General features: G+C 43.9%; 1 protein-coding gene across 1 annotated transcript in view; it reads left to right on the forward strand.

The window, feature by feature from the left end:
• Positions 1-14,781, forward strand: part of epb41l4a (erythrocyte membrane protein band 4.1 like 4A) — a 62,962-nt gene extending 48,181 nt beyond the window's left edge. Inside the window, exons 11-23 of the mRNA XM_066650960.1 lie at positions 2,508-2,585; positions 2,806-2,921; positions 5,078-5,168; positions 5,269-5,352; positions 7,731-7,844; positions 8,942-8,989; positions 10,235-10,312; positions 10,673-10,792; positions 11,275-11,322; positions 12,062-12,130; positions 13,069-13,179; positions 13,362-13,440; positions 14,049-14,781. Coding sequence (XP_066507057.1) covers positions 2,508-2,585; positions 2,806-2,921; positions 5,078-5,168; positions 5,269-5,352; positions 7,731-7,844; positions 8,942-8,989; positions 10,235-10,312; positions 10,673-10,792; positions 11,275-11,322; positions 12,062-12,130; positions 13,069-13,179; positions 13,362-13,440; positions 14,049-14,159 — 1,147 coding nt within the window. The 3' untranslated portion in view covers positions 14,160-14,781. The remainder of the gene's footprint in view (positions 1-2,507; positions 2,586-2,805; positions 2,922-5,077; positions 5,169-5,268; positions 5,353-7,730; positions 7,845-8,941; positions 8,990-10,234; positions 10,313-10,672; positions 10,793-11,274; positions 11,323-12,061; positions 12,131-13,068; positions 13,180-13,361; positions 13,441-14,048) is intronic.
• Positions 14,782-16,607: the final 1,826 nt, after the last annotated feature.

A 16,607-nucleotide genomic window follows, 5' to 3' on the forward strand; every position in this document is an offset into this window, starting at 1 on the left:
GACAGTCACCCGGAGGAAACCCACGCATACACAGGGAGAACACACCACACTCCTCACAGTCACCCGGAGGAAACCCACGCAGACACAGGGAGAACACACCACACTCCTCACAGACAGTCACCCAGAGGAAACCCACGCAGACACAGGGAGAACACACCACACTCCTCACAGACAGTCACCTGGAGGAAACCCATGCAGACACAGGGAGAACACACCACACTCCTCACAGACAGTCACCTGGAGGAAACCCACGCAGACACAGGGAGAACACACCACACTCCTCACAGACAGTCACCCAGAAGAAACCCACGCAGACACAGGGAGAACACACCACACTCCTCACAGACAGTCACCTGGAGGAAACCCATGCAGACACAGGGAGAACACACCACACTCCTCACAGACAGTCACCTGGAGGAAACCCATGCAGACACAGGGAGAACACACCACACTCCTTACAGACAGTCACCCGGAGGAAACCCACGCAGACACAGGGAGAACACACCACACTCCTCACAGACAGTCACCCAGAGGAAACCCACGCAGACACAGGGAGAACACACCACACTCCTCACAGACAGTCACCTGGAGGAAACCCATGCAGACACAGGGAGAACACACCACACTCCTCACAGACAGTCACCTGGAGGAAACCCACGCAGACACAGGGAGAACACACCACACTCCTCACAGACAGTCACCCAGAAGAAACCCACGCAGACACAGGGAGAACACACCACACTCCTCACAGACAGTCACCTGGAGGAAACCCATGCAGACACAGGGAGAACACACCACACTCCTCACAGACAGTCACCTGGAGGAAACCCATGCAGACACAGGGAGAACACACCACACTCCTTACAGACAGTCACCCGGAGGAAACCCACGCAGACACAGGGAGAACACACCACACTCCTCACAGTCACCCAGAGGAAACCCACGCAGACACAGGGAGAACACACCACACTCCTCACAGACAGTCACCCAGAGGAAACCCACGCAGACACAGGGAGAACACACCACACTCATCACAGACAGTCACCCAGAGGAAACCCATGCTGACACAGGGAGAACACACCACACTCCTCACAGACAGTCACCCGGAGGAAACCCACGCAGACACAGGGAGAACACACCAACTCCTCACAGACAGTCACCCAGAGGAAACCCACGCGGACACAGGGAGAACACACCACACTCCTCACAGACAGTCACCCGGAGGAAACCCACGCGGACACAGGGAGAACACACCACACTCCTCACAGAATTAGACCACTTAAAAGCCCCCAGTTCTCCAATGAACAGATCAGATACGTGTCAGAAATCTAGGATTTTGTGGTCAATTTTAAGTGTAAATTTTTGTGGTAAACTGTTGTTAATCCAAACTAAATTTTAGCTGTTTTTTTTTTTTGATTGCCATATGAGGCCTTTTAACGGTTTATTACTCATTTTTCTTTGTCTATTTCTTTAAATACCAACTCTACAAAATCCACTAAGGTCTCCTCAGTATCTGAATGATTTTTACAGCTCTGTGTAAATGGTGAAGAAATCTATTTGGAAAAAAATCTATTCAAACCGCATACCTGAGTTGGAGTTCTTTTTCATTACATAGAAGCTTTTAACTTTTATACTGCGTGGTTAAGCAGCGCTCCTTTTGCAGGGGGTGCACTTTAAAGCTATGAATTTTAATAAGAGCCAAAAGCTCTCTGTAGTGTTTTTCAGCCCATAATTCGCCTCATTAAAATAAACTTCTGAACAGCTGGGCTCCGTCTCAGAAGTACAGAGAGAGAGGGGCTATAAGGAATTAAACCGTGCATATTCTGTCTCCAGGAGGATGGTTCAAAGGCAGAAATTTGTGCAGAGTCCCTCAAATCAAATTGCCTTTATGGAGCTTTTTTGTTTGAAGCTATATTTTTAAAAATATTACAAAATAAATTATTTTATATTGCTATTATCAGTGTTCAAATCAAACATATTTTGGCTATATGAGATATTATACACATGTTTATATTTAATTATATATTTAATCATTTCATAAATACACTATATGGCTGAATGTTTGGAGTCAATTTGCCCAGTGTTTCTTATGAAATTCTGGATCACAAAAGCCATTCCAGCTCATTTCAAAATGGTTGGATGGTGCTGCATCGCTACAAAGAAACAGCTCCAGTGCTCCATGCCCCAGTATTGTTGGTTTCACGCCCCTCTAGCTGACCCTTGACACTGGGCATGGTGACTACAGGCTCATGTGTGGTTGCTCATCCTACTGATTATAGAACACTGGTTTCAGCGATGGGTGCACCTTAAAGAAGCTAAAATCACAAACCTTTGCACATTGAGTGTGTAAATATCCAGGCCTCTTTACTTGTGTATTATTTATTTCTAAACAATTCTGATATAAAATATCTTTTTGAAGCCAATGTCTATTTTTTGTTGTTTTTTAATTTAATATAAATGTTTTACTGCGCTATTGTTCCACTAAATTATTCAGTGTGTTTTTTTAGGATGCCAGAAAATGACTCCACCGCGCTGACAAGAAAGCTGTCGAAGCTGAGCTCTCTTGGCTCCCGGCACCGTTACAGGTTTGTAACTTCCATTTTTCACCCACAGGGCTAACATGAGCTGAATATTCAACGTACAGAGAGAGAGAGAGAGAGAGAGAGAGAGAGAGAGAGAGAGAGAGAGAGAGAGCAGAAAGGAGATGGACAACATCTAACTTCCTTGACTGTTGAAATAAGAGAGTTCATGAATAATAACCCAGTGTGGTCTTGAGCTGTGCACTCAAACTGTTCCATCTCTCAGTGGGAAAACAGCCATGCAGATGGGGAAGGATCAGCTGGTGGGTTTGCCCAGACCAGACCTGGAGGTGGTGAGGACTCGCAGTAAGACCTACCCCAAGAGAAGTTCTCAGCCCACAGGTGAACAAAGCTGCATGAATTCAAGCACCACTGATGTTCTGCTTCTGAGACATAAAAAAAACAAATGTACAGAGTGACACTCGTCTCCATAGGTTCGTGTACTGTCTGGTACAGACCTTCCCACAAACTGTGTAAACTGTGTAAATTATAACCCTTTGTCGAACAAGAATCGTCTTAAGAGATGACAATTCCCAGTCCGACATGCTGCATTTGACCCAGGTGTGTGTTAATCCTGCTGCTCAGAATGTAGAACCTGCTGGAAGCCGCTCCTGTTCCACCTGAGTTAATTATATCAATTGTGAGATTAGGTTCACTTCAGTAACTCGCAGGCACGTGTGGAGGTGTACACACTTACAGCCTGGCAGGAAAACAGAAAATTAGTGCGATGCGGAAAAACTGGAAAGAAAGTAAGCAGGGTAACATTTGCAAGGCCTAGATGATGCATCTATGTTGTTGTTGTTGGTACTTTACTGCAGGTCATTGTACGCAATGCTCAGGACACTTACATTAGGTTCTGATAACGACGGACATAAACTTACATAAATATGTATAAAGACTTACTACAATGAGTGTTAATAAGAACGAGTAAAACAGACTTAATAGCATCCGATGCTGGTTGGATCCAGACGTAAACGTATAGATGTGTTTGGAGGTTTGATCTGCAGTGGTATCCTATATGTTGAGAAGGAATAGTTTGGAATAATCAATATAAATCAAATTTATATAAACTTTCTCTGGTATCTGAGTTTGCCAAATAGCATTGGGAGAGGTGTATGCCTCAGTCATAAAACTGGCCTCACACTGCATCAGCTACCTATCAAAAAGACTTGGTTGTGGATTCTAAAACCTCGTGACCCTCAGTTATCTATATCATATACACCGTCATGTCCAGATATTATGACCATGTTCTCGTTTCTACACTCACTGTCCATTCTCCCAGCTTCACTGCCCATACAGGAGCAGTCTTTTAGTCTTTTAATCGGTTGCTCTGCATACTTTTTTTAGCCCCCTCTCACCCTGTTTTTCGAAGGTCAGATCCCCCACAGAACAACCACAGGGCGGGTATAATTTGGGTGGTGGATTTATATCAAAAGCACTGCTGTGACTGATCCATTTGTAAAGTCTGTGGTGGTCCTGACCATTGAAGAACAGGGTCAAAGCGGGCAAAAATATGCAGAGCAACAGATGGACTACAGTCTGTATTATAGAACTACAAAGTGCTCCTGTATGTGGAGTTCAGAGAATGGACAGTGAGTGTAGAAACAAGGAGATGGTCAAAATATTCTGACATGACTGTGTATATTTATACAAAAATAAAGATTTTTGGTAAAATTTAATACCCCAACATGTCTTTGCTTAGTAGCAACCTTTAAATTAAGGGTTTAGATTCATTCATTCATTCATTATCTGTAAGCGCTTATCCAGTTCAGGGTCGCAGTGGGTCCAGAGCCTACCTGGAATCATTGGGCGCAAGGTGGGAATACACCCTGGAGGGGGCGCCAGTCCTTCACAGGGCAACACACACTCACACCTACGGACACTTTTGAGTCGCCCATCTACCTACCAATGTGTGATTGTTTTGGACTGTGGGAGGAAACCCACGCAGACACAGGGAGAACACACCACACTCATCACAGACAGTCACCCGGAGGAAACCCACGCAGACACAGGGAGAACACACCACACTCCTCACAGACAGTCACCCGGAGGAAACCCACGCAGAAACAGGGAGAAAACACCACACTCCTCATAGACAGTCACCCGGAGGAAACCCACGCAGACACAGGGAGAACACACCACACTCCTCACAGACAGTCACCCGGAGTGGGAATCGAACCCACAACCTCCAGGCCCCTGGAGCTGTGTGGCTGCTACACAAACCTGCTGCGCCATCGTGACACCCTAAGGGTTTAGATATTTTTGCCAAATTATTACTTAAAGCATTCTTGCTGTGATAGATTGTGTTTAATTCCATATGAAACGTAAACATCATTCTTTCTAAAAACCTTGATAAATATGACCTGCTGTCGGTAATGGGTTAATGTATTGATCTCTGATCATCCGTAATTCAGAAAACCGACTCCATTAGCTCCATTAATCTTTATGAGCAATCTGAGGGTGAAATAGTGCTCACGCTCCTTTTATGTGTTTTCTAGGAATGAACAATGCGAGCAGATTGGTCACAAAGGCAGGAAATTCCCAGAGTGAAGGTCAGGCGAAAAACACCACGCTCTCCCCAGCTAAGAGGTACCGACCTAATACGAGCTCTTTGACAAAGAGTTACAGCGGATTAATGCGATGTTAGTATGAAAAACTGATCTAAAATAAGCTTTTTCATTTGTTCAAGCCCCAAGGTGTCCAAGGCGGAGGTCAGTTCAGAGGATCAGCCAAGCAAGCCCACTGCACCCTGGGACGAGAACGCACCACAGAGGTACAGTAGCTGGATAATACAGTTAGATGGATGACGATTGCGCTAATCTTGCATGACTGCCTCCGCACAAGTACAAATACAGACACACAAACACCCCCAGTACCACAAGCCTGTGTCCAGACAGGGCTCACGCGCAAGGTCAAGTGGATTTTCCCTCTTATCTGTGTGAAAACAAAGGCATAAATCATTTCTCAAAGCGATCCTCGACTGATTTGTCTGGATTTCAGCATAAATCAGTTGCTAAGATGGAAACCAGGTCATTTGCACTGAATGGATGTGAGAGGCTCTGTTTTAGAAAAACATACTGGGTCAGAATTGTTTACAGTGCCTGATAGAAACCAGACCTCAGAAGAGCTGATTACCTCTAAACATATTTGGATAAACCCTTCTTCCTGATGCCTAATACACTTTTACATACATTAGAGGAATACATTATTAGTCCGCCATATATTCATGGCTGAGAAATACCTTCAGAAAATAGTACGTAAAAAAACTTATTTTTCCTACTTCATCTGATCTACCACCAGTGTGTGTGTGTGTGTGTGTGTGTGTGTGTGTGTGTGTGTGTGTGTGGTTTTTGATCATTAGTAAATTAAAGTAAATAAAATGGCGGTATTTGCTTTGTATACTTCATCATTTCATATATATTTGGAAACTTAAAGGAACTCTATGTAATATTTTTACCTTAAAATTACAGCTTGAAAATCATTGAGATGCTCTACTAAGCTGTAACAGGGAGAACAGAGCCTCTGTTGTTGCTACTCCAGACTCAGCACTGCAGAAACTGCACTATGTAACTTTTGGAGGAGGACAGGAACCCCCACCCATTTACTCTCTGTAAGGGCTTATCCAGTTTAGGGTCGCGGTGGGTCCAGAGCCTACCAGGAATCACTGGGCACAAGGCGGGAACAAACCCTGGAGGGGGCGCCAGTGCTTCACAGGGCGACACACACTCACTCACACCTATGGACACTTTTGAGTTGCCCATCTACCTACCAACGTGTGATTGGTTGGTACACAAACACAGGGAGAACACACCACACTCCTCACAGACAGCCACCCGGAGGAAACCCACGCGGACATAGGGAGAACATACTACACTCCTAACAGACAGTCACCCGGAGGAAACCCACGCGGACACAGGGAGAACATACTACACTCCTCACAGACAGTCACCCGGAGGAAACCCACGCGGACACAGGGAGAACATACTACACTCCTCACAGACAGCCACCCGGAGGAAACCCATGCGGACACAGGGAGAACATACCACACTCCTCACAGACAGCCACCCGGAGGAAACCCACGCGGACACAGGGAGAACATACTACACTCCTCACAGACAGTCACCTGGAGGAAACCCATGCGGACACAGGGAGAACATACTACACTCCTCACAGACAGCCACCCGGAGGAAACCCATGCGGACACAGGGAGAACATACCACACTCCTCACAGACAGCCACCCAGAGGAAACCCACGCGGACACAGGGAGAACATACTACACTCCTCACAGACAGTCACCCGGAGGAAACCCATGCGGACACAGGGAGAACATACTACACTCCTCACAGACAGCCACCCGGAGGAAACCCATGCGGACACAGGGAGAACATACCACACTCCTCACAGACAGCCACCCGGAGGAAACCCACGCGGACACAGGGAGAACATACTACACTCCTCACAGACAGTCACCCGGAGTGGGACTTGAACCCACAACCTCCAGGCCCCTGAAGCCGTGTGACTGCAATTTCATTACAGTGCTGTACACTAGGGGGAGCCACAGGAGCAAAAAACCCAAATGTTGGTAGTGTTCCTTTAGGCTACACAGAAATAGCCAGTGTTTAGTTCATTATAATGTTGACTGTCACACCCATTTATATAATGTTGTTATATATTTGTATAATGTTGACTGTAAAACACATTTACATAAAGCTGCTCATTCCACATATAGTGCTTAAGCCCTGTCTGATTTTGTTGAAATGATACGATGTTGTTTATGCAGAGAGTTTTTTTAGGACAGTTATTGAAGTGGAAGGTGAGGGAAACCTTGTGCTGTTGGGAAACAAATGGACCATTGCAGCCTTCTGAATTCTCCCCACCTATAAGAGAAGTGGCTCAAGTTGAATTTTTCTGACATCTGTTCCACATGAAGGCCTGGACTACTTTGGGAACACAAAGATTACAAAGAGATTTCAGAGAGAAAGAAAATCGAATACAGGAACATGTGTCCTTTGGTTTCACGCTGGTGCATGGTACAAATTTTACGCCACAGTCCACAGCTCACTCAGTGTGTGTGTGTGTGTGTGTGTGTGTGTGTGTATAACTCAGCATGACCAGCTCAGGCTCTGTGTTCCTTTGTTTTTTTTCTTCAGTGGACTCTACAATTCGGCCAGTGAGCGAAACAAATCTCCCAAATTCCCCAACGCCCGCAAACGCTCCCCCTCTGGAGGCAGTGAGAATGAGGTGTCCCAGACTGCAAGGCACAGGTGAAGTGTGTGTGTGTGTGTTTTGGTTTAAAGACCCATCACAGAGTATAAGTTTTTATTCTCATTTACAGTTTATTTGGAGAGCAAACAATGAAGCAACAAATAATTCTGCTTTAACTATTTGTAGAACCTTTATTTTGACAGTTCTTCGCTTGCCTTATTTGCCCTGGGGTGGAAATCATTTTAAAGGATGTTGGGGTCAGTGCGTTATTGTCGTTAATAAGAGTCTGACCATAAAAAGATGGAATTTACAAGGTGCATCCCACCTGTGAAAATTAATCCGAAGTACTTGGGCTCCCTCTAGTGAAAGACCACTGTAACAGAACTTCTGCAGGACGGCAGACTAGCAGAGGAACTGCTGTCAATGTTAGATAATTGTACTCAAATAACAGGACATTTGCCTTGTTACATGTTTTGGAATAAAGGAACTGTACAGATTGGTAGGTACCCACTCACTCAAAAGCAAGATTATCCAGAGGGATGTTGAGCCTCCTTTGATGTTGTCACTGCTCTTGCTTTTGCATGAAGGCATCACACTATATATTGGAACAGGTGAGGATTTGATTGCATTCAGCTGTGTTAATTACAGTTCAAATCTGGGGAGCTTTATAACCTTCCAGAGCATCCCATTCTGTTCATGCGTTCCTGTGCAGACTATGCAGCCATCTTATGCACAGTTGGATGCTTGTGTCTGTACTGGGTGCATAAGGAAGTAGTGGAAGTCGCTCATTGAAGAGGTGTATACAAACATTTGGATGAATAACGTATGTCAACACTTCCGCTTTTTTGCCTGTGACTCTCAACCTGGAAATGGAAGCATTGCTTCCAGTAATGAATTTTCTAGAGCATGGCACCTCTGAGATGAGAGGCAAAAAAAATCTTCCCCAAGGCAAGGCAGCGATGAAAGAAAGCCTCCGAATAAATAAACAGTGATAAACCATCAAAGCGTCTGGGGAGCCGCTCTCTTCGCGGCCTGAATGCATGAAGGCGCTGATGGGGAAGATTAAATGTGCCGAAAGCCCACGGCATTAAGATTAGTGTTTCTGCACAGCCTGATTAAACAGACTCATGCTTTCTGATGTTTTTCATTTCTGCAGGAGAGGTCAAAGCAATGAGGACCCAGCCAGCAAACAGCACCGAAGGAGGTAGGCCACTTCACCCGTTTATTTACATCAAGGCAGATATAGCTGGAGGTGTTCAAACTCATCTATAGCTAGAGCTGTCATTGTGCTGTACCCTTTAACTGTAATGACACAATCGTATAGTGACGTAATTAATTATTTACATCTGATTTTATATTGGGGTGGCACGGTGGCGCAGCAGGTAGTGTCACAGTCACACAGCTCCAGGGACCTGGAGGTTGTGGGTTCGATTCCCGCTCTGGGTGACTGTCTGTGAGGAGTTGGTGTGTTCTCCCTGTGTCTGCGTGGGTTTCCTCCGGGTGCTCCGGTTTCCTCCCACAGTCCAAAAACACACGTTGGTAGGTGGATTGGCGACTCAAAAAGTGTCAGTAGGTGTGAGTGAGTGTGTGTGTGTGTTGCCCTGTGAAGGACTGGCGCCCCCTCCAGGGTGTATTCCAACCTTGCGCCCAATGATTCCAGGTAGTCTCTGGACCCACCGCGACCCTGAACTGGATAAGGGTTACAGATAATGAATGAATGAATGAATGAACGATTACTTTATTTAAAAATGCATTTTAGTTCATGTTGAAGTTTTGAAAGTGAGCCAATAGCAAATGAGTATTCTGCAGCTTATCGCTTAAGTTGATTCAATGTTAAAGGGGACATACTACAGCAGTTTTTCCACAAGTTATCACAAGATACCACATAGATCAAACAATACAGCATCCTTCCTACACTGTCTAGGCAAGGCAAGAATGTTCAGAATGACCGCTTCCAGCGCCTTCAGAGCCACAGCTCAGTTCAGCACGAGAGCCCAGGAATGAGGAGCAAGGAGCAGAAGCTGTGGTTTTTAGCCATTTTTGTTTGGTTCTCCTTCTTCTCTGTTCTCGTTTTCATATTTATTCAGTACTCTTATTTTTCTGTGTTTGTGGTCCAGCGCTGTGATTGGACACTCTTTTATGGAAAGGAGTTCACATTCTAAAGTGTGTGCACTCTACGTAATTTGCAGCGCCAAATCAGAACGGCTACAAAATAGCTGACTTGGTTGTTGTATGTGTTGTGTGTGTGTTGATGGGCTCTGTGTCCCCAAATTAATGTGCACATGCACTCACTGAATAAATCATTTCTTCATAATATGTTCCCTTTAAAATTACACAGCCTTTTTATAAGATTGGATCACACTCAATACTCAATGGTCCAACATATTTATTGTTTCAGATTATTTACTATCTTGCTCTCACCTTTTAACCTCTTTTGTTGTCCCCTCAGGTCACGGTCCCGTGGCAACACCAGCAGCGGCAGCGAATCGGAGAATTCCAACAGGGAGCATCGTAAAAAGAGGAACCGGTGAGGGACCTCCCACACTCATAAGACAATGAGCATAATGGCCACATTGCAAGCCACGGTCTTGGTGGTCTTCTTATAGAAACCACTGTTTTAATACCACTGAAAATGTTTGGTATGAAACTTGGGGCAAAGAGTCATTAAAAGTGTGATTAAAGTCATTAGTTTAATGAGTGAGAGGTTAGGAGTCATGCCCAAGAGTACTTTTTGATACTGTGTGGTTTACCTGTGTGGCTCGGTAATCAAACCACATTCTGCCGTATGGGAGTGGCAGTGTTTTCCTCAAAGCTATCCCCACCACGTGGCCCATTACTGCACAACTGAAAGTCTGATACATAGTGTTTATGTGTGTGATTGATATAGATCTCGTCAGGAGAATGAAATGGTGGACTCGGGTCCTCAGTGGGAGGCTGTCCTTCGCAGACAGAAAGAGAAAACTCCAAATGACTCCAACCATCGCCGCTCACGACATCGCTCCAGATCGTTAGTATCTCAAAAACACACTTCTCCTATCTGTACCACACACACTGATCCTGTCTTACAATTAGAAAGTTACACTCTACAAGAGACATCTTATGTTTTTATTAAACAATAAAGACTTGCAGCCCATTGTCTATGTACATAATTTATTCACAGTATGTTTTGAGGAAGCATTCATTAATTCAGTCGGCATCTGTAACCACCTCATAATGATCGGGGTCATTGTGGGTCCAGAGCCTATCTGGAATCATTGGGCACAAGGCAGGAGCAGACACTGGAAAGGGTGCCAGTCCGTCTCAAGGCTCATTAAATGTTCTAAGGCCGTAGACTTGAACAGATATTTGTCTGCAGTAACATTCACATGGTGAAACTCAATGTAATGCTGCCTTAAAACTGACGTTCCTGTATTGGTTCTTGTTTATAGACCATGTCCTAAATTGTATTGAAGGTTTTTAATATAAACTTGTGGGGGTTACTTTTTGCAGAAGGAGCCCAGATGTGCAGGCTAAGGAGCAGCTTTGGAAACATATTCAGTAAGTCATTCTAATTTCATTGAACCGATTTTCATTTTGAAGTAAACAAAAGAAATGCGATGATGTCATAATGAGCTGCCGTCCAATCAGCTCGCTTCAATAGTCTTTTTTGTTGTTGTTTTATATACACACTCTATACCTGTTCAAAAGAGTGTTTAAATATTATTATCTGGCCCAAAAGCTGCACAATTCCGGCCGTCCCCTAATTCCGGCCACTGCCGTATATGGTGCAATTCCGCTCTCTCTCTCTTCGCCAATCGCATTGGGTAAAACAATAAAACATAAGATCAAGCCCTAGTAGGGCATTTAAACATCAGTCTTGATGTTTTAATTGTTGTAATGTTACAGTGTTGTAATTCTTTGTGTGCAAAAACAGCATGTGGAACACAACACATTTCCATTTCGCGACAGATATTTCCCAGTGTAAAAGTTAGCTTAGCGGTTAGCTTTCTTTTCTCTGAGGGGAAAATCTACCGCCATTTGTAATCCTTACATGTAGAGTACGGATACCAACACAGGACAAACGTAATCTCATTTACAGTTAGCTAAGATTTCCAATATTGTAATTAAAGTGGCCGGAACTTGGGGTAATTACGCTATATACGAATATTTTTACCTTCTCCTGTAACACTACACTTTTTGGAAATACACAGGATCTACTTGGCCAGCAACAAGCCCAAAAAAGGATTGTTGTGTTCTGTATGTGCTGTCATTTCTATAATGATGTGTTTGTGCACAGGAAAGAGCTGGTGGACCCTTCTGGCCTCACCGAGGAACAGCTGAAGGAGATTCCATATAAGAAAGTAGAGTGAGTGAAGCAAACCCTCCTATATTTTTTATTCATGGTTCTGTATAAGGCCCTGTGGACACCTCATACAACATTTCTTCTGAAATCAAGGGTATTACTATCGACTTTACTCCCTCTTGACTGAAGTAACAGCTTTTACTCTGGCTACATTTACACTAGATGGCAACAATCCGACAGACTATCGGTAGTTCTTATGAGAACAGGGATTTGTAGCTATGATTGGGTGATTTGGCAGGCAGAAAGCAACATGGTGACAAGAAGCACACTGAGGTCCAATGTCCCCTTCCCCTTATTATTTTAGCTTCTGTGATCCAGAACTAATCATCTAGCATTAGCACCTGATCTCAGTACTGTTTCTGAGTAAATTCAGTCAAACCTTCAGAGCACTGTGTAAAGTCTTTCTAGAAGAGAAGAAGCTGTTGCTGCAGCAAATGCTGACAAATTTCATATGGATTCCCTTGATTTCAGAATAAATTTAGAAACTTTGGCCAAGCTTTTCTCCACATAGTGGATCTTAAAAACAAATGTAAAATGAAATTACGATACTTTTCTAAATGATGCCAAACCTTGGCCTTTAGAACAGAATAATAGTTCTCTACGTAATATACTGTCCATACTGACAGGGCGTAATTTGCAATATATAAAATCCTAAACAGGATAAAGCTGTCATGCCTAAAATGGTGCCTCCCCATTGCTCAAACTGGGTCATGTCTTCCCCTTCTTTGTATTCTTTCCCACACAAAGGTGTTCATAATACACCATAAATAATTCAGGATGCTGCATCTCCAGAGCCGTCCCTGGTGGGACACGCTTTAAATGTAGTGCTCTATCAGACTCCGTCTGTGGAGTGCATTTGCACATCAGGGCTTGAGAGGATTTAGAATTTAGCTGCTCCCAAGACCCTGCAATCGAAAGTAACTGGACATATCTTGTTGCAGAACACAAGGAGATCCAATCCGCATCCGGCACTCTCACTCTCCACGGAGTTTCCGGCAGTACCGGCGCTCCCACTGCTCCGACGGTGAGAGGTCCGTCCTCTCAGAGGTCAAGTAAGTCTGGAAGCAATTTCGGCCTTGAGTATAGATCATATTTCCCTCCCCAGGTCATTGCCAGGGGACAAAAAATAAACTGATCCAGTCATTCACACTAGAGTCACCACTGCAGTGAGGTCAGGATGGGTCCGTTTGTGTTTCTTCTATGACATTCTAACCCAATCTACACTCCTCCGCAGCTCTCGGACTGATCTAGTGCCTCCACTCCCTGTTACCCGCACTGCAGACTTGCCTGGGTCCAGTACCTCCACCCCACAGGTCAGTCACACTCTGATTCCTTGCCCTTCACCAATGGGACTTGCAAACACTTCACATACCATCCCTCACAGTTCCCTCTTTCATGTTTGCTCTGTGCATTTGGAGAATTCGGATACTTTAAGTTGCACTCATTGTGGACACAGATGTTCAGCTATGCACTATTTGTACACTGCCCATGTCAAGTGTCAGCTTTGGGCTGGGATCCAGGGAAACCTCTTTGTAGTAATTGGGCTTCAATAGATACCTTAGGGACCTTTTGGGAACTAATCATCCAACATCAGTATCAGACCTCACTGGTGTTAAAGTGGGTGTGGGCCATCAGATTTTCACCGATATGTTCCACCATCTGGTCTGTAGCAAAGAGGAAACATTTTCATCCTCCATTTTGTGTAACTGTAGCTTTACATATGAAACGCGCTGCAGTATCCTTAGTGTTTTGAATATACCCCCTGTTCCCTTCCTGAACATCTGCAAATATCGAGGAACATACTGTGAGCAAACATGGATGTGGTCAGCGTTGTTGTAACAGTGGTTTGAAGCAGATGACCAGTCGCTGTGAGGTGTTTTAATACGGTGATTCAGAAATGCCTGTGTTTTTCTTTCTGCAGAGGAAGAATGGATCCAAAGACAACCTGTCCGGGAGTTCCGAGCAGGAAACAAAGAGTAGCGCCAAGGTGGTGAAGACCACACATGGGCCTCGGACAAAACACGAAACGTGACCGCTTTCGTCAAGAATGTATCAAAGGTTAGGAGAGGTAATGGACAGAAAGGGTCCTGTGTTTTTAGAAGTATTCAGGAGTTTTAGAAGGAAGTTTCAGACTTGATGCTCCTTCTTAAGAACAATTCCATGCCATAAGCCTGTGTAAGGACTAGGTTAACTCAGAAAAACAAAAAGGCACTGGGGTCTTGGGGGTTTATGGATATGACTAAGAGCAACTTTACAACAATCAACAGTTTTTCAACTATCCAAATCTAATCTGACAATCAAATGAAGGAATACGGAGCATTTGTATAATACACACCACAGTCTTTAAAGCTGTTACATCCACATTGTTGAAACCACAGCTCTACTTTAGAATTTTAAATTTTTTACAGTATTAAATATCTCAGACTCATTATAGTACACGTGGATATTATTGTGGAAACTACTCATATTACCACATTTGTGTCCTCCGATGTTAGAATGCCTTCTCTCTGCTGTAGGAAATTTTGCTGCTGTACTTTCCTTTGTATTGTTTTTGCACAGTTACACGGTCTCATCTTTTTCTGCTGTTTAAGGAAAATCACCGAACATGGTTTACTGTGGAGACTCGATTCTTGTCAATAAAATATCTTCTTGTCAAAGGCAACTCAACACTTCAACGTTTCTGAAAGCTTTCGGTTAGTCGTTTTTACCTCTAAGTTCCACGTTGTTGCAGTTTCCCGCCGGTAGAGGGAGCCCTGGCCCTGACCTGTGTAATGGAATAATGGAACAATAGTTCTACTCCTCTCGGACTGTGCTCTAAGTGCTCTTTAGCAATTGCTGACTTATTCAGTGATCTTAAGAGACCACTCACATATAGAGGAAACGTCTAAAACGTCTCCTACCAAGGATGTGATCTCATACATAACACACTTACTCACACTTACTCGTGATATAGTCACATATATAGAAGGCTGTAATTCGCGACATAGTCACATATTTCCGACATTTTACGCGACAATATCACGATCATAAGTTTATGGGTAATTACACACTACGCGACAGTAACACGAAAACTCTTCCTCATTACAGGCGTCATTCCTCATACAACATAGAAAAAGGCATAATGTGAATTACATATCGTAGGTTGTTATTCCAATAAAGGCATAACGTATTTTATTATACTATTTCCCCTAAGTAATGTTTGTTATTGGTGTTCTACTTTCGCTTTAACTTTAACGAGAACATTTCTTTCACTTAACGTTATTGACTAATTTTCAAAAGGTTAATACTGAAAAGGACATTTCTCTAGCCATTATTTGCTTCGATATTTTAGCAAATAATGAATTAATAATGTTATATTTACCGTAAATAAAAAAGACCGTGGTATTAACGGATGGTAATGACGTCATAATGAGGAAGTGTTGTCGTGTTACTGTCGCACAACACGGGCCCCTGATATGACGGTTTTTATGGTAATTACCCATTCACTTACGATGGTGATATTGTCGCATAAAATGTCGAAAATATGCGACTATGTCACGAATTGCAGTCCCCTATATGTGTGACTATATCACGGGTTGTACATAAGGCAGTGTCATTTTGCTGTGAGTGTTATCCAGTGCATAAACTGTGGATTTTTATTTTATTTGAAGAGCCTTTTGTATGGGAACCTAACGAACTGTGGCAGCTAAATACAAAAGGTTTCCCTGACCTCTAATCTGGAATTTGATCCTGTAAGGTTAGCACAGGTAATAATTTGTGGTTAGACACAGCAGGCCTGGCATAGCCTTGAACCCAGGCTACTCACAATGCCCACTGACCACAAGCAAACATCGTACTTAAACCAAACTACTCCAAATGCCTTAATCTTAACTGAATCCTATGGTGTTGATGTCATTCACTCACTGTGTGGCAACTACGCTTCATTTCAGCAAGGTCTCTTGGTTTACTTCTGTGCAAGCTTTATCCTCATCTGAACTGGAAGGAGCACAAACCCAACATCCTTCAGTTTACTCTACAGCAGGAACATGTTTGGTCTGGTAAAAGCCAATGCTAGAGATTTTCCCCCAAGATGGAAATGGAGGTGTGTCTTCTGGCCGAATAGCAATGCCAGCTGTCGTTTCAGAAGTGTTCAGCAATCCCCTGTTGGTCCGCCTCCTCTGGCCTTCCATGGACCATACTGTACACTGCCTACATCTGCTGCAAAACTATACAAGCAACAGAGCTCTGTGTATTGTGGCAGACTGCCCAAAAAAAAGGCATGCGAAATGCACTCGTTCACCTCAAAAGATTCTGAAGGAGTGGAAGGGAGGCAGGGGGGCTAACAGGGCTTTGAAACTTTGCTTTGTGAATTGTGCAGGGCTTTTTCTTCTCTACATGTGGAGCTTGTGATGTTGCACAACCAATTCAAAGCAAATGTGGCTTTCCCCATGGCCCAGGCCCTGTGATCGAGCCTTCGAAGAACTGCAATTAAACGATTTGC

This window comes from Hoplias malabaricus, chromosome 18, assembly GCF_029633855.1.
Source record: "Hoplias malabaricus isolate fHopMal1 chromosome 18, fHopMal1.hap1, whole genome shotgun sequence".
NCBI lineage: Eukaryota > Metazoa > Chordata > Actinopteri > Characiformes > Erythrinidae > Hoplias > Hoplias malabaricus.